The following is a 25984-nucleotide window of genomic DNA, read 5'->3' on the forward strand; positions in this document are numbered from 1 at the left end:
TAATGTTAATTGTTATTTGTTGGCAAAATAAAAGTGCCTTAAGTTAAAAGTTTGTTTTGAGATTCATTGAAGAAATCAGTATCGGTTCATAATGCATTTATTTACAAGTCTTTTTTTTTTTTTTTTTTTTTTTGCATGTCCATTATAAATTTAATATTGTAAATGTATTCAAATTCATTTACATGCCTATGGCTGCCTTTGATTAAATTTCTTCCAAAAACTAAACTGTCCAGATGTTGATTTTGTTCAATTTTATTTTATTTCATGTCAGATTACTTGAATATAAGTTGTTGCAGAATCACTACCAAGTGGATTCTTTGCTGTGCATTTGTATATCCCAGAATCTGAGGTTTGAGGGTTCTGAATGACTAGGGTACCTTGCGGGTGAAAAGGCCCAATTCTGTATGTCCTCCCTTTATTTGCCATTGAGAGCAGGGAGTGGTCAGGCATCTCCCATGTGACTTCCGGCTTGGGAACCCCGAGGGCCACGCAGTGGAGCTGAACAGCCGCCCCTGTCCTTGTGAGGACGCTCCTGGGTGGGCGATTTATAATTCGGGGTGGGTAGGCTACAACCATTACTGGAACAGTAATCAGTGCATGGCCAATGCTATTTTGAGCCTTACAAATATAGTTTCCTCTGTCATAAGCTGTTGCTTCTTTGATGACTAAGGTCCCATTTTCATACAATATGTATTTTCCACTAATTTGAGGCCTATCTACTATAAAACCACTTGGCATAGTCCACTTGATATTTGGCTTAGGGCTTCCATTCGACACACAATGCAATGACAGAGATTCTCCACTGATACAGTAAACTGTTCCTAATGCATAAGTAAGAATAACTGGCTTCTGACCAATTTCTAATACAATTAATTTCTCAATATAGCCAACTTTATTTCTTGCCCCACACCGATATTTTCCTGCGTCGTCCCGAGTTGTCTTGTAAATGATAAAAGAGTCATTGCTTGCTATCAGATACTGAGAATTTTGCGGTCCATTGGGAAATCGGGTGCCATTTGGTAAAATCCAGATTATTTCAGGTGGTGGGTTTCCATCAACAGAGCAATTTAATGCTGTGGACTTTCCGAGCTGGACAACTACTTTTTCATTAAATGGATTTGTGAACGTCGGTCTTCTCAGCATTTCCAGTACTTCCAACCGTACCACCAGCACGCTCTCACCTCCTTCATTCCGAGCCACACAGATAAAATCCGCTGAATCTGAAAGCCTCACATTCCTAATTTCCAAGGTTCCGTTTTTATGGACTGTGATTCTGCTTCCATAGTATGGGGCTGTGAGGAAAATATTGTCTGGCATGATCCACATGATTTGAGGAGATGGTGTCCCTTCAGCTCTACAATCAAAGTGCTTTTTAGAATGCCTCACAGCTGTGGCTTTAATGACAGTTTTGTTTGTATACAAACCATTAATTAATGGAGGCTTCGAAACAACATCCAGTTTGTACATTTTGGTGTCATCCCCACTGGGATTTCGGGCCACGCACACATACTCTCCAGAATCGAGCAGTTTGACTTTGTTGATGGACAAAGACCCGTTGGCGTGAAATGTGTACCTATCTTTTGAGAATGAAATCACGTCACTGGAAGGCAGCAGCCAAAATGTTTTTGGTTTGGGTTCTCCAGTGACCTCACAGTCCAGCACGGCTGTGTCTCCAGCTTTGATTCTCGTGTTGGCCCTGTAACCCTGCCTGATCCGTGGGGCCGCTGTTATTACTGTTAGATGGACCTTCATTTCATCCTTCCCTAGAGTATTCTGGGCGTAGCAAGTATAATCTCCTTCCTCTGCTATCCCCACTTTGTTGAAGTACAAGGTTCCATTGTCGAAAAGCGTGTATCTCTTAATCTGGCTGCCACTGTCATCGGCTTGCATTGCATTGTTTATCATTGTTCCATCGGGCAAACTCCAAGATATCTGGGGCACTGGCGAGCCAGAAGCCTTGCAATCAACCTGGAAATCTTTCCCATGAAACACCTGCTTTTTAAAATGTTGCCCATGATCAATTTTGGCAGGTTTTAGTCTTAGGCTAACATGCATCAGTATCAGATCATCCCCCATTTTGTTTCTTGCCACACACAAGTAGCTGCCACCATCTTTTTCTGTTATTGATCCAATAAACAGGGATCCGTTTGGATAGACATGGATTCGGCTGCCCATTCTAAAAAGAGAGGAGACATTTCAGTGTACAGCTTACTTAGTAAGGGATGGGGGCAAGGGAGTTGTCTTATTTACACAGGGTTAGCCTAATGGACATTTTTTTAAATTAAAATTAGTGCTAATTCACTGTGTTCTAAGCCATTTGCTTAAAGATGAAATTATCTAACTGAATAGGTATAATTTCATGCAAATTAGTACTTGTCACATAGACTTCACATGAATCTCCTTTGCATAGTGACTTTTTAAAATCATTCTAATGGTGAGGAGAGTGCTAGAAATATTGGTTTTTCTAGACACGTGACTTTCTCGACTACACATCAAATAATCAGTCTGTAATATATGTCGATATAGAAGAACTTAACAGAAAAGATGCTAGATCATACTTTTTCGGAAGATATTTGCAGTAATACATTTGGAGTTAATTGGTTAGAAAAATAAGTCCTACTTTGTTACAGAGAGAAAATGGCAATGTAAGACTTATTAGATAGAAGCTCGCTGTAGCATCTGCCCTTTGCAACCAACCGTAAAGTGACTGGTCCTTGCATTATGTTGAACTGGGTGGAACACCATTTTCCTCCCTGAAGCTACTACACAGCCTGCCATTAACACAGTGAACCACCAGATGGCAGACCTTCCCTGGTAAAACTAAATCTAGTTTTTCAGAGAGAGAATGGAAGTTAAGTTGATGCTAAAACCTGATTAAGAACGCCCAGGGGTGAAAATCTACATGTCTTCCAATTTTTTAGCAACCTGAACTAAGCAGTTAAGTGAAACTGGAGAGAAAAGTGTGAACAATCTCTCCAAATCTAACAGCCTCAAGTCATTTTTTATTCCCCAGCAAACGTATAATAGAAGTATGGAGAGTATTAGAGTACAACATGACAAAAGGTGCTGGTGTTCTCTTTATTTTTTATTTTTTGAAGTGTGGAAGAAAGTTTCCTGGCATGTAAACCAAGGTAAAATTGTAATGGATACACTTAATAAAGGGAATGGAGACTGCTAGGAACTTAGATCTTTAAGTAGTTCCCCACTATGGAGCTGAAAAAAAAAAAAAGAGATATCTAGTGAGACTTAGTAACTTACTTCAGGTCACAGGGCTGGTTCTCAAACCTATCTTTCACCATGCAACAGTGCTGCCTGCTATCATTCCTTACTAATCCCATCTAAAGGCACTGATTCTCAAACATGGATGCACATTAAAATCAGTTGTGTAGTATAAAATAGTGCTGCTGCCCAGGTTCCACCTCTGGGACTTCTGACATAATTGGTGTGGAATGTAGCCTTGGCATTAGAATTCTTAGTTTTCCAGCTGATTCTCTTGTGCAGCAAAGTCTGAGAACCACTGCTGTCAGCGTAGTTCCCAGCGCAGGTCTCTCATCGCCTGCATCAGAATGATGTAGGACCTAATTTAAGATGCAGCCCCATGTGTCTGGGAATATATTTAAATGCATTAATTTCAGAAAAAAAACTGGCATTCAACATTAATGAAATGCTTACAATTGCTTGAAGGCAAAAAAAGGAAATATGCTGATATAATAAATGTAAAAACTGATAAAGCATTGAAAATATTTGATGCCATAAAAGGTTAAACATATTGTAAACATGTTATTTATAGAAGTTTACAATTCATAGCTCAGTACTTTTTCATTTTAAATCTAATTTCAATTTAACATCTGGTCAAGTAATTCTGATGACTTAGAAAAACTTGAAAATTAACATTTGAATTTAAAAAATCACAAGTTAAATTCATTAACTATATTAAATACCAACTTATAGTGTGACGGTAGAAAAAATCTATTCATCTTACAAGCATAATAAGTTCTTAACTATTTTGTTAAATTTTTTCCAGCATGGATATTTTCTACTAATGAAAAGCAAATATATAAAATAGAAATACTTGTTCCCATCTTTTCTGTCATTATGTAAAGTCATTGCATAAAGTCATGCAAATAGAAAAAATTAATTAGCAACTCATAAGCTGCAGTTACTACTTTTTAAAGATGATTTAATCTCCACAGAAAGCCAGATAAAAATATCAATAAGCCTGTAGCAGAGCATATTAGAGAAAGTGCGCACGTGCCTGACAACATGGGAGTGATGTAGGTCCTGAATACATTTCACTTTGTGAAAGTTATTGTTGTGACTTTCATAACATGCTTTGCAAGTTAAGATAGTACAGATTATACTAAAATTTAAAATGTTTCATAAGAGACTTCGAAGGATGAAATAATGGAGTACACCTTCCAGAAGCTTTATTGAATTACAAAAATTCCTCTTCCGGGGTTGAGAAATTATGAATACATATACACAGTTACTATTTTAAAACTATCACAACTATGGAAGCAAATGAGACTTTTACTCTGTGTTTAACTATATAAACTCAATAAGAAATCGGTCCTTAGAGTTAGGCATTTAAGAAGCTTAGTTTTATATAATTTATATTAATTTCAAAAGGGATTAGGTCTCTTTAGAGAGTTACTTTTATGGGCAGGGTCAATGGGCTCTCAAACTCATTGGATCACTTTTTCTATTTCAGAAGTACAGCTAAGTCGATAATCTCAACACAAAGGTGTGGTTTACCTGTGCCACTGGTCGACGACAGCCTTGGATGGTAGCCTCCAAATTATTTGGGGTTTGGGTTCTCCAATGGCTGAGCAGTTCAGTAGTAATTTCTCCCCAAAATTCACCTCATTCCATGTCTGGGATGCAAATTCTATCCTGGGGATGGTCTCTCGCTCTTCCATTGTAATAATTACCACCCTTCTCTCGGAGCCAGTGGAGCTGGTAGCGATGCACTCATAAGTGCCTCTGTTTGAAGAGGCTATGTTTTTAATGTACAGAGTCCCATTTGAAAATAAGAACAACTTGGAATCAATAAACTGTAATGGCTTCACTTCGGTGCCATCAGAAAGAACCCAGTGAACACTGGGCTGAGGAGTTCCTTTTGCAGTGCAGGGCAGTTTCAAACTTTCACCCCAAGTCGCTGCAATGACTTGCCTCTTTTGCTCTAGAATGACAGGTGGGGCTGCAATGACTTGAATTTTAACCAGCAGTGAATCCTGGCCAGCAGAGTTCCAGGCCATGCATTTGTAAAAGCCCCGGTCATAAACAGTGAGATTATGGATGACCAACGTTCCATCAGATGTCACCCGGGCTTGCCTATTCCCCTTGGATGACTCTGAGACCACTGTTTGGTTTGCGAGAATCCAGGAAATCGTAGGGCTCGGCCTACCTTCTACTCTACACTTCAGTTCCACAGTGCTTCCAGAATGGACTGTGATCTCTTTGGTATGTCTCTCCAGGATCCTAGGGGGATAGGAAACCACGGACAAGGTGATGTGAAGGCGATCTGTGCCAAATGGGTTGGATGCTGAGCACAGGTACTGTCCACGGTCCTGAACGTCCACCCTCTGTATGGACAGGGTGCCATTGGGGAGCACCTGAAATCTGTTATTCTGTTTCCTTTTAGACAAATCAAGTCCTGATAAAAGAAAGAAATTAAGAGCCATAGTTCATCAAAGCCGAGACAGAAAACAAATTGTTCAAGTGGCAGTCTCAAGAGGAAAGCTATCTTTTTGTTAGGCGACTGAGAACAAATATATTCAAAATTAAAATTAGGACACCTAGTCTTCACATTGCTAAAATTATTTCTGGAATTTTTTAATACCCATAATTTTAATTTAAAAGATGGATGATTCAATGACAATTCTCTCTTTCAAGTCCCATTTCTTTGGATCTGCTTTCAAAGCATTTCAATAAAATGTTCTTAATTAGCATATGTTTTTAAACCTAAAGAACACTAACGCCATGTAGCAAATGCCAAATGAGGATATTAATAGTTTCTACATCTTGGGGAAGTTTGAAACTGATGTTTGTTCTTTGGATATATAACCCTGACACACAATCTTTCCCTTGTTTTGTAACCGAGGAGACTAAGTGTAAAGAAACTTTTAAATACCTGATGAGACTCTGGTCCAGTGGATGGTGGGCAGGGGATTTCCAACAGCCTCACAAGGAAGAAAGGCATCTGAGTTAGCTGGAATAGTAAAACTTGCTGCTTTTCCTCCAACTATTCTGGGCCTTTCAAATATATTCCTAGACAAAGGCTCGGTAGGAAGGAGTTCAGGAGTTATTTTTTGAACCAGTGTCTTATCAAAATGACTCTTCTTTGCAGTCTTTTGTATATCCCAATTTGAAGCATGAGTGGCGTCCTTTGGCAAGCCTGGAGTGGGCAACATGCTCATTCCTTGCTTTTTTCCTTTTTCAGCAATTTCTGGGTATGACTTGTGCCAAAAGTGGCTTCCTGACCAGAGAGAAGGAGTCCATTTAGAATTCAGTGGTTTGACTGTTATTAGTGCTGGCGTAGGAGTAGAATGTAACAGATTGGAATACATAAAGTAGGTGGTTCCAGTTGTGAATTTGGCATTTGGATGAACCTCGGAAGATGCTGCAACCTTTTCTGCCAATTGCTGTGGATCAGCATTGTGCCTTGAGGGTTCATGCAGCTTGACCGCCGTATTTGTCGTCATCTGGAAAATGGGAGTTGCCACGTTGTCAGTAAGTGCATTTTGATTACTCAAGGTAGGGGAGGTGGGAATTAGCATTGGAGAAGCACTACCGCTCAGGAATGGTGGCACAGTTGAGTGTCTAATGGTTGTGTTTCTAGTTGTGGTCCTCTGGTGTAGTTTGCTAGACAAAGTGGTTTCAGAAGCAGTTGTGCTCTTCAAAGTCTGAGTACTCTCTTGGGGTGGTTCTTCAATTACATCTGTCCAATTATGTGTTCTTGGATAATGATCAATGATGCTTGAAATTCCTTTGGTGTTTTCTAGGGAGGGATGAGTGAAAGCAGAAACACTGGGCTTGGCTGAAGTTCTTGCTGCAATTGGAACAGGAAGTATCGCAGCAGTAGATGTACTGAAGCCAGAACTTTGGTGGGGGAAACTGTTTGGGGCATTCCTGTTCTTCTGAGGCTCCTTTTTGTTTTGTACTTTTTGTGTCCTAGGTCTGGCTATTTGGGTTTTATTGATACTGACAGACGCAGGGGCAGTAGGAGGAGTTGTCAGTGTGGCTGTTTGCATTGATATGAAATTTGTACTTGATTCCTTGCTTGAGATACCAGGAAGTGTAGGGTAAACAGGTGGTGGGAAAGGCAGCTCCTTCACTGTGGGAAGACTCATAGGATTGTGTGTTTCGATGCTACTGTGGTGAGTTGTAGCCAGTGTTACAGACGGAATTTGCACCACATTTGCTGAGTGTTTTGTGAAGGGGAAGGGGGAAACTTTATCCATGGGTAAAGCAGTAGATATTTTAGGAAGCACCGTGGCTGTGCTTTTTTGTGAACCAAATTTATGCGGATTCTTTAATCTCTCTGTTTGGATATAGTTATTTCCAAACATCTGATGCCAAGGAATTTTCTTTCTTGAAAATGTTGTAATGGCTATAGTAGTAGGCAGAGATGTCTTGGTGGTGGGACCTGGAAGTGGAGATATAATCATTGAATCACTTTCAGCTTCACTGATGTTAGACACACTTGGAGAACCAGTATTTCTTATGTGAGTTTTTTCCATAGATACAGATGTTGAGGCATGAGTCATGACTGTACCAATTGGAGTTACTTGGGTACTTTCAGCACTGAAATATTTTATTGTGGGTGTTGTTTTCTCTATATCTACATCTAGTCTGTTCTCAAATAGTAATGATGGATTGTGGACTAGAGTTAGAGACTCTGCTGCTGCGACTCTGGCAATGTCAGCTTTGGGGAGAGTGGTGGGGAAAGAACTTGAGAAAGACAAGGCAGCTGCAGCAGTGGTGAGCCCTTCTCTGGGAGAACAGGATGGACACACTGCGTTGATCTGTGTAGCTGAAAATGCAGTGGTGCTTTCTTTAGAAGACTCCCTGACTGTCGTCTTCACAAAACCATATCTATGCCGTCGGAGAACTGGAGTCCTATATGAACTGATAAATTGTCCCCTGCCCCAAACTTTCCTCCTCTTTCCAAAGCGTCTGGACAGTGGGATGTTAGCTGTACTATTTCTAGGAATCTGTAACTGAGAATGAGCAGCAGTGTGTGGGCCTGAAGGGAGCCTTGAGGTGCCAAGCTTTCGAGGACTGTGAGGATAGAAGTGATTGCTCCTGGGTTCACTGCCTCCTGTTACAGATGTCTGATGACCATTCATGGTGTTTTCTGATCCTAAGAATATATCAGCTTTGCCGTTAGCACTACTAAGTATTTTGGTATTGACATCTTCAATCACAGTCCCCACTGTTATTGTGGGTGTACTTTGCAAATGCTCTCTTCTCTCGATGCCATCAGCATCCTGAAACTGAGTTGTTTCCGGTAGCAGAGGAAAGATAGTGGTTAAATTTTGGTTGTTTGTGCCTTGCATTTTGCTTGATGTAGTTGAGTTTAAGTACTTTGACTGGGCTATAGTTTTAGTAGTAGTAGATAGTTTGAAACCTATTGTCTTTTCAGGTGGTAGCATTTGTGGACTCATAATTGGGGAGACTTCGATACCAGTCATTATACTTGTCACAGGGCTATCAGACCTTTTTCTGGAACTGGCAGTCATTGTCCTTGCCAGAACATTGGGAACTTCTGTTGCCAGGGCCATAAATTCCTCATCTGGAGAGAACATGCCTGAAGAGTCTACCTCCTCACCAGGTATTTTCAGGAGTTGGGTGACAAGTGGAGGTGGCCTTGCTGTAGTATTTTCTCGCTTCTCTGGCATAGTATTCTTTTTAACTTTCTCCAGAAGTGCCGCCCAGTGTCGCGGATCAATCCTCCGAGCAGAGGAAGGGAACTGCCTCCTATGCTCCTTAAAACGTCGATTTGTTGACTCTCCATGCCGCCGGTGTATTAACTCCCGATAGCTATGCTTCTTACTTATGCTTGAGACTTGTTTTCCAGCCTCACCTGCCATTGGAACAGATGTTGGGAGCTGTGCAGCTGGTGGGTCCCTAAGGTGAACAGTGGGATTGGACTCATCAAGTCCAGATCCATCTGTTTCTACATTATGCTCCACTGGCCTTGGCCCTTTTGTTTCAACTGAAACTTGGTTAATCAAAAGGTCGACCCCCAGTGGGTTGGCTGCAACACAGCAATAATGACCCTGGTCTTTTGGGGTGACCTGTAATATTCTTAGTGTGCCATTATTAAAAATCTGCTTCTCTCTTGAGGACTGATAGAGCACAGTGTTTCCTGGAAGGACCCAGCTAACAGAGGCATCTGGGATACCAGTAGAATGGCATGGAAGGTCAAGTGTTTCACCAATAAAAACGGTATGATGAGCCCCATTTTTGTGATAGGATTCTATATAGGGCTCTACCACAGTAATCCTATAGGTGAGAATATCTGCATCATCATAATTGGTACTTATGCAGTGGTATATACCTGTGTCAAAACTATCAGCCATCTGGAGTTCCAGTTTTCCACTCTTGTCTATTAGTATTCGTCCATCCTCACTAACATAAGGAGCTCTCACTTTACTCCCATCAGCTAGAAGCCATTCCAAATGTGGGGTGGGGTCTCCTTGGCCTGGGCAGTCTAAGTCAATGGTCCCACCAACCAAAACAGTACGTTCTAGCTTAGAATTATTATCCCTGGAAATCATGGTCCATTTGTGTTTCACTGGCCTTATCTCTGCCCTTGGTAAAGTGACTTGAGCATCACTGGAGTAGTGGATCTGCAATGTACTGAGTGTGGTAACAGTTCTGTTTAGCTGTAAGGAAATTCGGTCTTGCATTAACCAAGGGGGATCTGCTCTGAGAGCAGCCTCTATGTTGGTAAAGATGTCTTCGGGCTTAGGAGCTACCTGTTTATATTTGTAGCAAAGTTGTGGTGTTTTACTGAGCATGTGGCTTCTTTCTAGTATCAGAGGAGAGTCACTGTACAAAGCCAGAATTTGCCACACTGGCTGAATGTGACTGTAATCTATGTTACACATCAGAAATGTGGAAAATGATGTATTTAGCACAATATAGTCATTTTCTTCAGTGAATGCAATGGATGATGTACTTGAAGGCTTTTGAATACTGCAGACCATGTTAGCTTCATTTCCAGACTGGTCTGTCATATTCAAAATGAGGGAGCCAAAGGGTGCCATGAAGTCTTGGGGAGAGATGGATACAGAACCACCGTCTTCCAGAATGGTCAGGCTCTTCAGTTTCAAAGATGGGTCAATGGTTGGCTTGACACACAGGAAACCTGCAGCTGGGACCATTGCTAAGGGCTTGCCTTCAGAGGTCCTGGGGTTCATGCAAAGTGGACATTGCTGAGGACTTGAGGGACTTCTGTCTTTTTTGCATTTTATTATATCTAGGAAAAATGACAACTGAATTATTGCCAATTGTGGCCTCTTTATGAATTAATGTCTGAGCATTTTGAAAAAAAATAGCTTTTACTATAATTTGAAACAATTATTTGAAATTTTAGGGTTTAATAGAAAGTTTCTTACTTTTTTTGTCTTTGGGTTGATTTCTAAAAAATGTATTGTTTATATATTCTGTCATATTCATAGACGCAAAGATTTTGTTTTGTTTACTGTTGTATTTCCCATGCCTAACAAGTGTCTGATATATAGATGCTACTCAGTAAATATCGGTTGTACAAATAGTTTCCTTATCTGGGGAAACAAAATGATATGCTTATGTTTGTTACTTTTTTTATTAACAGTAGTTTAGTTCTATTTGCTCGTTTTAATTGTTTTACGAGTTCTAGAATTTCATTGTTCTTTAAAAGATAATTTGATTGATAAATTATCATTCATAAGCCCTTGGATATCATTAAAAATCCAAGTCGCTTTCCATTATCCAAAAGAACAATGATTAAGCTACAAAGTGTCTTGGCCTGGTCTAGCTTAGTAGTAATAGGAATGAAGAGAAATAGATGGTTGCAGGAGAGGATGAAGCGGGTAGAACCAATCAGTAGCTGAGAATTTGGTCGAACATGGACAGTGATTGAGTGGAAGAGTGAAGAAAGACACAGTATGACATTGGTAACTGGATTAATTGAGGTAGGCATAGACTTATTGGAGGAGGATCAGGTTTAATGAGGAGAGAGAACACTGTACCCAAACAGTGGGTCAGCCCTTTAAAGGTCTGACATTTTGGTGAAATCCAAAGCCTGAAAGTTTTGCAGCACTAGGATCAGCCTAAACCTTTCCAAATAATAGAAGCCGCCTCTTTCAGATATTTGAACATCACATACTTGGTCATTTAAAAAGAATGCTCTGGTGACCTATTTAAAATGGCTGGTCACTGAGCTTCTGGTCAAGATGGTGGATAGGAAAATGCTGTGCTCGCCTCCTTGCATAACTGCATCAAAATTACAGCTAAACTACAGAACAACCATTCATGAGAACTGCCTGAAGACGAACTGAACCAAAGAAGCCACTGGTAGGAGGGGTGGAGATGCAGAATGGGCAGGCTCCACACTCACCTGTGGCGGTTAAGAATCGGGAGGGATATCACAGCAGCAGAGCCCCCCTTGAAGAGTGAGGGGTCCCAGCCCCACACAGGGCTCCCCAGCCCGGGGTTCCAGGGCCAGGAAGAGAAGTCCCCATAATTTTTGGCTGTGAAAACCAGCAGAGATTGTGGCCGAATGAGACAAAAGACGGCTGGAGTCCCACGCATTCCTCTTAAAGGGTCAGCACACAGACTTACTTGCTGAGGGACTTACTCACTCTGAGCTCCAAAACTGAGGTAACAGCTTGAAAAGTACCAGAGATAAATAGAGAAGAACTGAACTCTCTGCTTCAGGGCAAGGGCTAGAAGAGCAGTTTTCTGTAAGACAGAAGTGCTGGAAGATGTCATTGTTCCTTTGTTGAGTCCTTCCCACACACAGCCTGCAGGCACAGGTGGCTACCATATCTGAGTCTCCATCAACCTGGCTTAAGACCTTTCGCCTGCTGTGGTGATTCCCTGAGGCCCCGACCCCATCCACCTTACAAGCCTACCAAAGCCACTTCCTGTGGCTTTTCCATACAAACATTCTGTCTCAGTTCATGCTACAGACTTTCCTAAAATCTCTCAAAGGTTCACAAACCCCAAACAAGCAACATTTAGCCTCAGTGTGCCTCGTACCTCTTGCTCAGTGGCCTCAAGATCAGTACTAGTGGCAGCCATCCTCGATTCACTGCTTAGCCTCTCTCAGGCACCTTCAAGTCCGGCACAAGCAGCAACCAACTACAGATCACTTTGTAGCTCTTACTAGGTGGCCCCGGCTAGGCACATGCAGTGGCTAACCTTGGCCTGCACCAGAGCCCCTCCCAGAAGGCCCCAGAATGAACACACCCTGTGGCCAGCTCCAGACAATACCAGAGCACTACACAACCCCCTACACAAATGATACATCCACAGAGCAGACTGGGCAGGCACCAGAGCCCTGCTAAAGTGAGTCCTGCTCCATAAAGTCAGTCCTTCACACAGCTCTTCTGCTACAGACATGGCCATTCCTTGTAGCTAGTCAGCCTGAGGGTCAATATTCCCACTGATGTGCCACCAGCAATCAAGGCTCAACTACAACATGAGGGCACACATGACCCATACAAGGGACAAACCTGGAGCACCCAGCTTAGGTGACCAGGGAGACTGCAACACAGAGCCCCACTGGACATCTACTATATAAGGCCACTTTGCTAAGATGGGGAGACATAGCAAATCTACCTAATACATAGAAGCAAACAGAGAGTTGGCCAAAATGAGGATACAAAGCAACATGTCCAAAATGAAAGGAAAGAATAGAACACCAGAAAAATTAAACAAAATGGAGACAAGCAATCTACCAGATGCAGAGTTGAAAACACTGGTTATTAGAATGCACAATGAACTTAAGGAAAGAGTAGATGAACTCAGTGAAAACTTTAACAAAGAAATAGGAAACATACAGATGGAGAGAAAACATAAAAAAAGAATCAGTCAGAAATGAAGAATACATTAGAGGGAATCAAAAGTAGATTAGGCGAAGCAGAAGATCGAATTAGTGATTTGGCAAATGAGGTAGCAGAAAACACCCAATTAGAACAGCAACAAGAAAAAAAAGGATTAAAAAAATGAGAATAGTTTAAGGGGCCTCTGGGACAACATCGAGCAAATCAACATTTAATCATAGGGATACCAGAAAGAGAAGAGACAGAGCAAAGAATTGAAAACCTATTCGAAGAAATAATGACTGAAAACTTCCCTACCCTGGCAAAAGACATAGATATATAAGTTCCGGAAGTACAGAGAGTCTCAAAGAAGATGATCCCAAAGAGGCCCACACCAAGAAACATCATATTTAAAATGTCAAAAGTTGAAGACCGAAAATCTCAAAAGAAGCAAGAGAAAAGCAGTTACTTACCTCCGGGGGAGCTCCCATAAGACTATCAGCTGATTTCTCAACAGAATCTTTGCAGGGCAGAAGAGACTGGCACAAAATATTCAAAGTAATAAAAAGGAAGGACCTACAACCAAGATTACTACTCAATAAGACTATCATTTAAATCAAATGACAGATAAAAAGTTCTCAGACAAGAATAAGCCAAAGGAGTTTTTCACCACCAAAGCAGTATTACAAGGAATGTTAAAGAGTCTTATTTAAGAAGGAAAAGGGGAAAAAATGAAAAAATAATAGTAATAAATTGGCAATAACTACACACCTATTAAGAATTACTTTAGATGTAAATGGATAAAGGCTCCAATCAAAAGGGTAGCTGAATGGATAAGAAAAGAATATGTTGCCTACAAGAGATCTACTTCAGATCAAAAGACACAAACTGAAAAGTAAAGGTATAGAAAAAGATATTTTATGAAAATCAAAATAAAAAAAGCTGGGGCAGCAATACTTATATCAGATAAAATAGACATTAAAACAAAGGCAATAGCAAGAGATAAAGAAGGACCCAGCAATTCTACTTATGGGTATTTATCCAAATAAACCCAAAATACTAATTTGAAAAGATATATGCACCCCTATGTTCATTGCAGCATTAGTTATAATCGCCAAGAGATAGAAGCAACCTAAGTATCTATTGATAGATGAACGGATAAAGAAGATATGGTACATATATACAATGGAATATTACTCAGCCATAAAAAAGAGTGAAATCTTGCCATTTGTGACAGCATGGATGGACCTAGAGTGTATTTTGCTAAGTGAAATAAGTCAGAGAAAGACAAATACCATATGATTTCACTCATATGTGGAATCTACAAAACATTCTATGAACAAACAAAACAGAAACAAACTCATAGATAGAATAAACTGCCGGTTGCCAGATGGGAGGGGGTGGGAAGATGGGTGAAAAACAGGAAGGGATTAAGATGTGCAAATTGGCAGTAATAAAAACAGCCATGGGGATATAAAGTACAGCATAAGGAATATAATCAATAACATTGTAATAACTGTGTATGGTGTCAGGTGCTATAGTTATTGGGATGATCACTTTGTAAGTTATATAAATGTCTAATCACCATGTTGTACACCTGAAACTAATATATTATATACCAGGTGTAACTGAAAAATAAAATTATTTAAAAAATTAAAAAATGGTCACTGAAATACTTGATAAGAGGTATAAAGTTTTACTTTACTCTAAATGCAGCAGCTGGGGACTTGCACACTGTTCCATGCAGTAACTCCCATATCATGCATTGGACAGAGCATTTTAAAGTAGCACTGTAGTTCTTAGAAGATCTTATTTGCCAGAGTGACTGGACAGAGTCATGTCACCTTCCCACATGTGTGCAGTACCCCTCAAAGGCTTAAGAAAGTCCCTCTGACCAAGGACTTCAAATGCTTCAGTATGTACTTTGCTATGACAGGTAATGCCACATAGCTTTCTTCAGCAAATTTTAGTCTAAACCTATGCAGAGGAGTAGCTGGCAAGCCTGCAAACTTTTGAGCACTCACAAGGGCCTCTTCTTAGTCCCCCACTTAACCAACCAGCTGTGACCCTTTCCGTACTTATCAGTACCCAGGGCTCAGAACCCTCCCACTACAGCAGAGAACAGGGCAAACTTCTGGCTTAATTAAACTTTGTCACAGAATTATGTTCATATCTTGATATGCTTATTGCTAGCATGTGGACCAGAGTTAGCAGGCCCTGGCCATCAGATATTTTGCCTCAGATACAAATCTGATCATGTCAGTTCCACTCCTTCTACACTCTAGGTTCCAGTCACACAGAAATACTTTACATTCCTCAACTCCGCCATGCCCTATCAGGCTCTAGTATGTGCTGTTGTTTCTACTTCCCATACTCTTGCTGTCTGACACACTTTCTTCTATCACTGCCCAACTACTTACATCCTTCAGGGCCCAGCTGGAACAGTACTTCCTCTGGATGGGCTCTCTGCTTTATGTTCTGTTACTTCTCACTTCTCTTATTCTACTCCTCATCACCCACCATTAGAATGACTTGTCTAGTTGTCTTCTTACAAGACTGTAAGCTCCATGCTTGTTCATCTGTATGTCCCCAGGCCTGGCTACTGGATGCTCAGGAAAGACTGTAGGACTGCAGGCAGGCAGGGAGGGAGGGAGGCAGGCTGGCAGACCTAATTCTAAAACCATAGTTCTTCCACATTTTACCTTATAAATTGAGATACATCTTACAATTGAAAGGGTTTTTATAGCAGCAGCTGAACAGCTGGCAGTCTTGATAGAGCTACCACTTCCTGCACATACACAAACACTGTCACAGCTATTTATTTTCTCTTCAATTGAGTTGCATGCACTGCTGGTAATACACATATTAAATTTGCCACTTCAAATGTTTTTATTAAGATTATACTACGCTTTGGCATTAAAACAAGAAGTTATTACGTATGTAGAAAGGCATAGAAAAAGCAGCCACACATAAATTTAACAAAAATTTTTGAGGCCCTATGATGTTCTAGCCATAATCTGGGTGCCTCTGAGGGTAGACAGATTAGACATAGGAAAGGCAATGGGCAAGTAATACTAATAAGTATTATAAAATGTTATTCATTCAAGAACAAAATAATGAGCAAACCGGAAGTGGTGAAATTATTCTGACATGGATGGGGCGGGTGGAGGAGCAACCAGGTTTCCCAGAAAGGGTGAGCACTGAGCAGAATTTGCTGGCTGGCTGGGAGCCCATCAGCCAGAAAAGGAAAGAAAGCACTCCAGGCAGAGAAGCAGCAGACATGGGGTGGGAAAACAGCGTTAGGTGTGTCTGGGATGGGAGGGCAGCTGAGACGTTGGAAAGGAAGAAAATGAGGCTAAAATAGGCAAGGAGCACGCTAGGAAGACCGGCATGCAGGGCTAATGAGTTCAGACTTTGTTCTTTAGGCCGGGCTCAGCAAACTTTTTATGTAAAGGGACATATGGTAAAGATTTTAGGTTTTGTGTACCATAGTTCTCTGACACAACGACTCGATTATACCACTATAACATCGAAGCAGCATTAGATGAAATGTAAAGAACTGGGCATAACTGTGTTCCAATAAACCTCTATTTATATCAGCTCGTTAAGGGGTGGATTTGGCCCATGGGCTACAGTTTACCAATTCCTAGTACATAAAATAACTAATGTCTTAAAATCAGTGGCATATTCCACTTGATGAAATGTTGAGTGCTAACAAAATATATTAGCTTGATTTTATTACCAGAGTATGTAATCAGCAAAAAGGAAAATAGGTTTGACCCCTTGTAGGAACTGAACATAGAATCATTTTCTCTCTGGGTATGCAGTTCTCTTCCTGTGGGTGTCATCTTCTTTCTCTTCTTTTTTCGCTGCTATATTTCTCAGATAAGTGTTCTCTATATGCTCACCATCCTCCCCCTATAATCCAGCTAGCAACCACATGAAATCCAGTAGTTCTTTCTCATTTCTCACTCTCCTTTATCTCTCCATGACATTTGAAAGTATTGAGAAACCCCTACTCAATCCCTACTGCCTTTTAGATGTCTGTGAAGCTACACTCAGGTGTGGACAACTCAAACTCCAACCTCTCATTCCCCAGACATGAACCACCATGAGCACTTCCTAACTGGACTCCTCTTTCTCCCCACTCCAGTCTACCCTATCCAATGCTCACAGATCGGAGATCCCTAAAGAGCATCTCATTGGGAAACTGTGTTCAAAATCTTTCACTATAAAATCTTCCTTTTTTTCTACAGGATAAAGTACAGACAATATAGCCCAGTAGTCAGTGCTCCCCTAAGTTGGATTCAAAACACCTTCCAGTCTATACTGACTCCATGCCAGGCAAATTGGGCCATTCACTGCCCTCGTCATGCAACTTATTATATCTGCTTTTATGTACAAAGCAGTTTCTTCATCCCAAACACATTTTAGAAAAAGATCTGGACTTTGAGTTTCTACTTTTCTACTAGCTGTGCGAAATGAGTGGCAATGAAAATAATTATGATACTTATATTTGAGTGCTTACTTTGTGTCATACATTGTGCTAAGCACTTTGTATTATTTTAATTATTCTTTCTCTATTTTTATTCCTATATTACAGGTGAGAAAAACTGAGGCATAAAGGGTCTAAATGACTAGCCCAAGATACCTAACTTTTCAAAGCCTCAGTTTCTTCATCTATAAATTGAGGGTTATTGTGAGGTTTAAACAGAAAGCACCTTTCACCATGCCAAGCACAAACTGAATACATGCTACCTGTTTCCCTCTCTCTTATCCCTCCTTTTCCCTTCAGTGTATCTTTTATACCCTAGACTAATTTCTCTCCCCTTTATCCAGGGCAGAAGTTAATTTTTACTGACTCTGAGCTCCTATAGAATTAAATCCTCAATATAAGTATTTGATGGTTTTCATTCACAGCTTTATTGTCTTTTTATGTGTTTAGCATACTTACCTTAAAGATTCTAAACTCCTGGATAGCAAACTTGGTGTCTACTGGCCTAAAGTACCTCACGATGTTCAGGTAATGTTTTTTGACTGGCTAGTTATAATAACTGACTACAATATGTACATATATACATACATATATGATTGTATATACATATGCACATGTATATGATTATATATGATTATATATATGTGTGTAATCTACTTATCTAAATTTCACAGCAGCAACTTTAAACTTTTTCCACTTTTCTTAAGCTACCAACCTTGACTCCTTGTTAGCACTTTCTTCGGTCACATCTCCTACAACTTCACTAAGGAGGAAAAGCCATCAGATGATGGTTTCCATTTTTTTCTCCACCACACCCAGACACTCACCTGTCTCTATGCCCAGCTAGTCCTTTTTTTTCCCTATTGCTTAAGGAAAATCTCTCCAGCTATGGCTGGATCTTGTGCCCCCCAGACTTTTTAGGAAACTTGCTCAATTGATGATCTGCTCTTTCTGCAGTATTGTCACCTTCTCCCTCTCAACAATCTTTTTTCATCTTGAACATGCTCAAATCTCTCTCCTGCTCGAAGAGTCTTGCGTGACTGCACATTTCTACCTGACACCCTTTCCTCCTCCCCTCAAACCAAACCTCTCCAAAGAACTGACTGTGACTCCACCTCCCACTTATCCATCCACACATGGCAGTGCAGTTCCCATCAGTCTTTTCAAAGCAACGACCATCCCTCTTTGCTAACCAAATTAATGGATTTCTTTCAATTATCATCTTAAGGACTTAATTCATTTAATTATTTAATCAGATTTTAATAATTAGTAGTATAATTAGTTGTTTGCCCATTTCCTCACAAGAATGTAAGGTCCACAAAGGCACAGACCTTAATCTGTTTTGTTCATTTTTGGATCCCTGTATTCTCTGTGGCATCTTGTACATAGGTTTATGATAACTACTTGTTGACTGAATGGATCTTCACTTCTTCATGGTAAATTCTAATTTCCCCATCAGAGCACATTTCACACCCTGATTGTCTGTTCGCTCATCTGTAATCCTCTAGAAGCCTACTTAGAGCAGAGACATTGACCTTGGTATTTCCATCACCTAACATAGAACCCTGAATAGAGCTCCAAAACATGTGTTTTGACTGAAGGAAGATAAGAAGAGGGAAGGGTTTTTATGACTCATGGTAAATAGGGAAAAATAACACACACATCTCTTATTCCCCAATTTTGCCAAAAGCCAGTAATGATTGATAGTTGACCTTTGAAAAAATGAACGATTAGTTCATTAAAGAAACAAGAGAATTAGTTATCACTGAATTATTATTTAGACTTCATTTTTTTTTTCTAGCTAAATTACCTTAGCTTCCCCCCTTACTGATAAAACTCCTTCAGGCAGGTTTCTTCTATTACGTAAAGACAAAGAAATAAACAGTACAGATACCTGGCTTCTCTTGTATCCAGTCAGACAACCATTTTAAATGACAGTCGCAGGTCCAGGGGTTCCCATGAAGATAAAGGCTTTCCAAATCAGGCATATACGAGACCATCTCTTGAGGGAGGGTGCTCAGAAAGTTATCAGACAAGTACAGGTACTTAATGAAAGATATCTTAAATATCTGGAGGTAGCGCAAAGAGACAAATGTATCTGGATGCAGTTTAGTGAGCCGATTTCCTTCCAAGTGCACCAGTCGGAGAAAGGTGAGCCCATAAAAAACCTCTGGGTTTATAAACTCGATATTGTTGTGGTCCATATGCAACCGTGTCAAGTTTCTGAGGCCATAAAACGTGTCCTTCTGAAGTTTACGAACTTTGTTATAGCTCATTTTTAATACCTAAGAATAAAAAGAACACATTTATTTTGTCAAAGGAATTTTTTCAAGAGGGAGAAACATATCAATAAACCACATGTTGAGATTAATAAAATGTAATGTGTGTATCTTGTTTGAGTTCTAATTCAAACAAATTAGTTGCAAATTAAATATGAGAATACCAGGGAAATTAGAACACTGACAAACATTTGAGGATATTAAGAAAGTATTGCTAAAATTGTAAGATATAATAATATTGTGGTTATTTTCAAAAGGTTCCTTGAAATTGAGATTATATTGAAGTACTTATAGGTGAAACATGATATTGTAGATTTGTTTTAAAACAATGCAATGAAGTAGAAAAGAGGTAAATGAAGATACAGGTGAAATAATCTGTTATGTGTTGATAACTATTGAAGCTGGGATATGCTGTGCTGGGGTTCATTGTATTATTCTACTTTTGTATATAGTTGAAAATTTCCATAATAAGTTTTTTAAGTATCTTGATATTTCGAGTAAATTTAAGATTCCTTGAACCTGAATTTTCTTAAGAAAAATATTGATTTTAATTTATTCTTCATATTTATAATTGTTTTATTGATATATGATTCTCAAGGCATAAACTTCATTTTTTAAAACGTACAACTCAGTGGTTTTTAGTATATCCATAGAATTGTGCAACCACCTCTACCATTTAATTTTAGAAAATTTTCATCACCCAAAATAAAAACTGATTCTCATTAGCAGTTATTTCCCTCCTCCTCCTAGCCCTAGAAAACCACTAATTTAGTTTGTTTCTATGGATTTGCCTATTCTCGACACTTCATATAAATGGGATCATACAATATGTGGTTTTTTGTGTCTAGCTTTTTACAATTAACCTAATGTTTTCAAGACCCATCCATGTTTAGCATGTATCAGTGCTTCAGTCCTTTTTATTGCTGAATACTATTTCATTACATGTAACATATTTTGTTTATCCATTTACCAGTTAATGAACATTTGAGTGTTTTCCACTTTTTGGCTGTTATGAGTAATATGATTTTAACTGATTTTGAATTGAAATAAACAAATTTTGAATGCTTTAATAGTGTGTGGGTATTCTTCAATTTTTCTCCAGTTACTTAAATAAAGATACTCTCTCTCCCCAAAAATAAAAGAAAAATAAACGCTAGTAAAAACAATGCTTTCTCATCATTTTTTCCTGATTTGACCTAATCTGTCATCTCTGTTGACAGTGCTTTTTCGGAACACCAAGTTCCCTAGTAAGAAAAAAAAAAAATTAAATTGGCAATACAGAAGAGCTTTGGCCCCAAATATTACCTGGGAGTACAATCTCAAACTCAATAGTCCTCAATATCTATTGAAATGCTGGTTGTGAGTTTAAATGGGTGGGGGAATTTCATGAAGGATATGTATTTCATTTAATTCTCTGAACACATACATTCCAAATAAAGCCTGAGTAAGCCAAATCATCAGAATTCCATACCTAGACTGAATTTTATGCCTTTACACAGCACTGGTATGATGTCAAAGGTTCTATACACACTGGCATTTTATCTTTTACAAGGATATTACTGACTTTTTCTATTGTACTCTATCAGGAGCTTTGGGAGATAGTCTTTCTGATTTAAAATCAGACATAGCTGTGCCTTTCCTGAAGAATAGTTTTGTTTTTTATTAATAATTAATAACTTCTGAATTGTGAGTTAGCTTTCAAAAGCCTCAAGTCCTACCTATAGCAGACATACTAATCATACATCTACATTTCTCTGTGCTCCCTTGTTCTTATCCTTAGAGTTGTTTTACCTTTTACTTTCTCACTGGAGTAATAATTCTCACAATATCTGACGTGTTCTTGAAAGTCTCCATAACTTTTTAAAGTTTTTGGAATAAGGCAGCATGTAAATAAATAAGTAAAATGAAACTAAAAAAGTATATTGCTATATAGAAAGCTAACTTCTGTCTAAGATAGCAATTTATTTTTAGGAACCACATTCAGTTCCCAGATGAATATGACTAGAATTAGCCTTTCAGGATTCAATTTTAAAAGTTTTAGTAATCACTGGGCTTTTTTTTTTCTACTAGCGGGAGGTATGAGAAAACTTAACTCTGAATTTTTTTTTCTCATTTCCACATGCTGTTGTATTTAAGAAGAAATCAGTTCTTTGACATTCTCCCTTGATGTCTACTACTAATTTACAGAATGTTGATTTTTGGATGCTGTAAGAGCAGGCAGCTTTTGGAGGTATCTCTTACAGCTTTCCCCTGCCCCTCCCCCACACCGGTCTTACCTGCAAGGCCTGCAAATCCGAAAAGGTCTTAGCTGGGATTGTGTGAATACCATTGCTGTGCAGCATCAGTAACTCCAATTTATGAAGGCCAGAAAAATCTGTTTCTGTCAGTTTGACCAAGCTATTGTACCTGAAATAAAAATGTCATTCTAAGCATATGCTAAGCCTGTCAACTATACATGTCAAAGCAAAAACCAACTCACACACACATACACACGCACACACAGCCTGTATATCTCTCTTATTTTATCTATGCTCTAAGAAGATAATCCAATGCTTGAAATATTATTGAAATTCATCAGATGCCAGAGAAGGTCCACCCTCTACCCAGTCCTTGCAGTCTCCATTACATCTCCTCATTCATATTCCAGGAACATGCCACACTCCCTCTCATTTTCAAACCTTCCTGTATATGCTGTTCCTTCAGGCTGGAAAGCCTTGACTCTAACCCTCTCTATTTGTGAACACTGTTAAGACCTGGCCCATTCTTTTGTAACAGGTCTCCACTCTCTCAGGGGGAATTCATCATTATAAAATAGTAGTTAAGAAACCTGGGCTCTGAAGCCAATTCGTTTGGCCACGATTATGAAATCAGACACTTAGTGGTAAGACCATGAATAAAATCAGTAACCTTTCTGTGCACGTTTTCTCATCTACAAAATGCAAAGAATAGAACCTACTCCAAAGAGGTTATGAGGATTAAACGAATAAATATCTGAAGAGTGCTTAGCTCAATGCCAGGACATAGTAAGCACACAATTAATGTTAGCTACTATTAGTAGTGTTTGTTTCCTTTGATTATGATTCTTATTAAATCGTACTCATTGTATATCTGTCTTCTCCTCTAGCTTCTAGAAGGGAATAATATCTTACTCATTGTATCTCCGGTACCATCCAATGTGTTTGGCACAGTAGGTGCTCGCTTATGTCAAATAAATGATATTAAATTCAACTACACATATGTTCAGATACACAGTTTTTTATGAACCTTTAAAATATGGTCACATTCTGGTATATTTAATTAGGTATATATTTTTTAAAGCATTTTGAATAAGTCGGTTTTCACGGAAAAAAAGTCCAAGAGCCTTAAAAAAAGATCTACCCGACTTTTCACATATATCTTTTAGGTATAGGAGGACATTTCTAGTTGTTCTGTCTTCTCTTACTAATATACTATCACCCTAATTCTATACATGAGCTATCTTACTTTCTAGCACAAATGTAGCCAGAATAAAGCTTTTCCACAGACATGGGCCTTGACCTACGCAGAGTGACTTCAGGTTCTGGAAGAACTTTCTCCCTGCAAAAGTTTACAGGGAAAAATTTTCTTATTGCTCTAACAAACTTAAGATGCACTCATTTCAGAAGAGAAATATTATTGCAATGATTGTGGTTAATCTCCCAAAGTCACAGGTGTTTTAGTGACAATCCCTCTTTGAGAGGGGGACAAGACAATGGCCCCCACGCACCCTAAGTTGATACGTTCCACATTAGGCGAGATGCTGTCTGGGATGGAGGTCAGGTACCGAAATGTGCAGTGCACCTCTGTAGGCACATAACAGGCACAGCGACGAGGACAAGCCCTGCCTCCGGGGGTGGCCGCCAGGCAGATCACAGCGGAGGAGACCAGCAAGCAGGTGATTCCTCTGCCTTTCACTTCCATCCTGAAAAAACATCACACCTCAGAGTTACAACTATAGTTTTCTCAAAGTCCCAGTCCAACCACACACCATAACTGGTAATCTTGGAGATGTTCCTGAAGGCTCGTAAATAGCCAGTTTTGTTCATAACTTTTATGGTAAAATTTAGCCTAGTGTGTGACGTCCTTACATAGAGCTTTGTGATCAACTGGGATATTTATTGTTGTGAAGAACTTTTCAATTCTTAATAAAAAGCAGCAATCCCTATTCCTTAGATATTTATTAAGAGAAAATGAAAATCATAATGAAGATATTGTGACAAGTGAAATACATAAAGCTTAGTTTCCTGTTTATACATTAGTTCTTTTAGACTATTTCTAAAAACTGGTAATAAGACTAACACATGTGCATGATACAAAATTTGGAAGCTGTAAATAAGTAAAAAAAATTTAAATTACTTATATAATCGTTAACATTTTCCTGTATACCTTCCAGCCTTTTACATGTATTGTATGTATGTTTCTGTGTATATATGTGTATCTGATCAAACTAAATTTTGTAACATTTTTTAGCACTGAATGTGTAATATTTGTGTTTTAATTTTATTAAATCTTCTTCAAAAACATTTTTATGAACTACAATAATCCACTGAAAGGGTAAATAAATCTTTCTAATATGTTCTCAAGACAGTGCCAAAAAAGGCACATTGCACATTCCACTGCCAAATAATGACCAGAAGCAACGGTAACTGACCCGCTGAGAGGGCTTGAGCCTTGTACCTGCACTTCAGTGGGCCATGCTGCCCCCTCACAGGCATAATGCTGTTTGCTTTTGCTCTGTTTACAACATCCCTCTGCCTCTTCCTTTGGTCCCTTCTCCTTCTCCTCATGTCAGCCATGGGGGTGGGGGAGCGTAACCAGGGAAGAAATAAGCTCAGTTTGTTGGAAAAATGTTATCTGTAACCCCCTTGTGTGGCTAGCTCAAAAATCCAAACCTTATTTTCTCCTGAAATTCAGAACATACAGGGTTGGAATAAAATCTTTATTATGCTTTTCTAAGAAAAGTAACCTTCATAATTTATAAATCTTAATGTTCTAAAACAGGAATTTCTTTTAGATTCTACCAGCCAACCATCCCTTGGTTATAAACTATGCTAGAGACAATATGGACGCTGAATTACTTTTAACTTCCTATAGATACAAGGATAATGGAATTATTATAGAATTTAGCCCAAATTAAAATTTAATCTAGGATTCATCACATGACCACTTTTGTTACTGTGGCCATCTGGTTACAAAAAAATTTAAATAAACTTTGATTGGAGACAGTATTTCCAACTTCTTTTCATTAGATAAGCAAAGAATGGAAAAACAGGATTCAGGTAATTCTAGAAAACAGAAGTGGGTACACATGCGTAAGAGCTATTTAAGAGAATAAAAAATCTAGAAGAACATGGATAGTGGATAGAAATTGACAATACCTGAGCTCTTCTTTCCTGGTCCTGAATCTTCTCCTGACACAGGCAGAGACAGAAAATCTTCCCAGGAAGTAGAAAATTGTATCCAAACCTGAGTGAGGAAAAGTTCTCTGCTCCCAAAGGGAACAAATGGCTTAGTCTTTTTGGCTTGCAGCTCGGGAGTTAACACTCTGGAGAGAGACCTGGAGGCGCTTCCGCGACTTCAGAATACTGTGATGGGTTCCTTTATTGTAATTGTTACAAAAATAAAAGTCAAAGTGGAGGTTTTAACATTTTCTTTCTCCTCCCTTAACAGTGTGCTTTAATTCTCCCTAAAGTTGTTTAAACATAACTATTTACATCACTCTATTTTACCCCAGGTCCCAGGAGTTTCTCCTCCATTTGTTTTTTTTTTTTTTTTTTTTTTTTTGGACAAATGCCATAGGTGCCCAAAATAAGGGTCTCCACTCACTGATTAACCTTTGCTCAGGGCGCGTCTTTTGCCTGGCATCAGTCACTGAAGAAGTGACTTTCTCCAATTTTCTTTAATCCCCCTCCCTCTTCGGTACTTCCTCTCACTCCCACCCGACCCTCGTCCCTCCAACCCCGATGGGCAGCAGGACTCTTGTATTCCCACGCCAAACCCCTCGCAGGCCAGTCAGTCCCGTTCTTGGAAAGGATTGGCGGAGCCACTCACCTCCTTGCACAGGTGACCAATCAATAGGCTAACGCCGCCGGTGGTGTCCACAGCTCAGCCGCTTGGGTCACAGGGACCTTCCAGAGCGGAGGGAAAGAAGG

The 25984-nt window shown here is 39.4% G+C and overlaps 1 protein-coding gene across 3 annotated transcripts; it reads right to left on the bottom strand.

Moving 5' to 3' along the window:
* Positions 1–81: 81 nt before the first annotated feature.
* On the bottom strand, positions 82–25984 carry IGSF10 (immunoglobulin superfamily member 10). Of its 3 annotated transcripts, none has more exons than XM_039855085.1 (8): positions 25884–25984; positions 25211–25430; positions 23560–23754; positions 22091–22220; positions 19430–19820; positions 6134–10489; positions 4756–5656; positions 82–2176 (listed from the first exon to the last, which is right to left on the bottom strand). In XM_039855085.1, exons 3-8 carry the CDS (start codon positions 23751–23753, stop codon positions 268–270), a joined length of 7881 nt encoding a protein of 2626 aa, XP_039711019.1. In that variant the 5' UTR covers position 23754; positions 25211–25430; positions 25884–25984; the 3' UTR covers positions 82–267. The 3 variants fall into 3 exon arrangements, with proteins under 3 accessions (XP_039711019.1, XP_039711018.1, XP_039711020.1); XM_039855084.1 differs by having other exon boundaries at positions 25211–25298; positions 25884–25974; XM_039855086.1 differs by lacking the exon at positions 25211–25430 and having other exon boundaries at positions 25884–25983.

Source organism: Pteropus medius, unplaced genomic scaffold (genome assembly GCF_902729225.1).
Source record: "Pteropus medius unplaced genomic scaffold, Ma_sr-lr_union100, whole genome shotgun sequence".
NCBI lineage: Eukaryota > Metazoa > Chordata > Mammalia > Chiroptera > Pteropodidae > Pteropus > Pteropus medius.

Excerpts from the sequence above, each read along its gene's own strand:
- IGSF10 (XM_039855085.1), bottom strand. The coding sequence starts at position 23,753 with ATGGAAGTGAAAGGCAGAGGAATCACCTGCTTGCTGGTCTCCTCCGCT. Across the intron at positions 19,821-22,090 it reads CGGATTTGCAGGCCTTGCAG|GTATTAAAAATGAGCTATAA; the intron begins GTAAGACCGGTG and ends TTTTATTCTTAG. Across the intron at positions 2,177-4,755 it reads GTCGTCGACCAGTGGCACAG|AATGGGCAGCCGAATCCATG; the intron begins GTAAACCACACC and ends CTCTCTTTTTAG.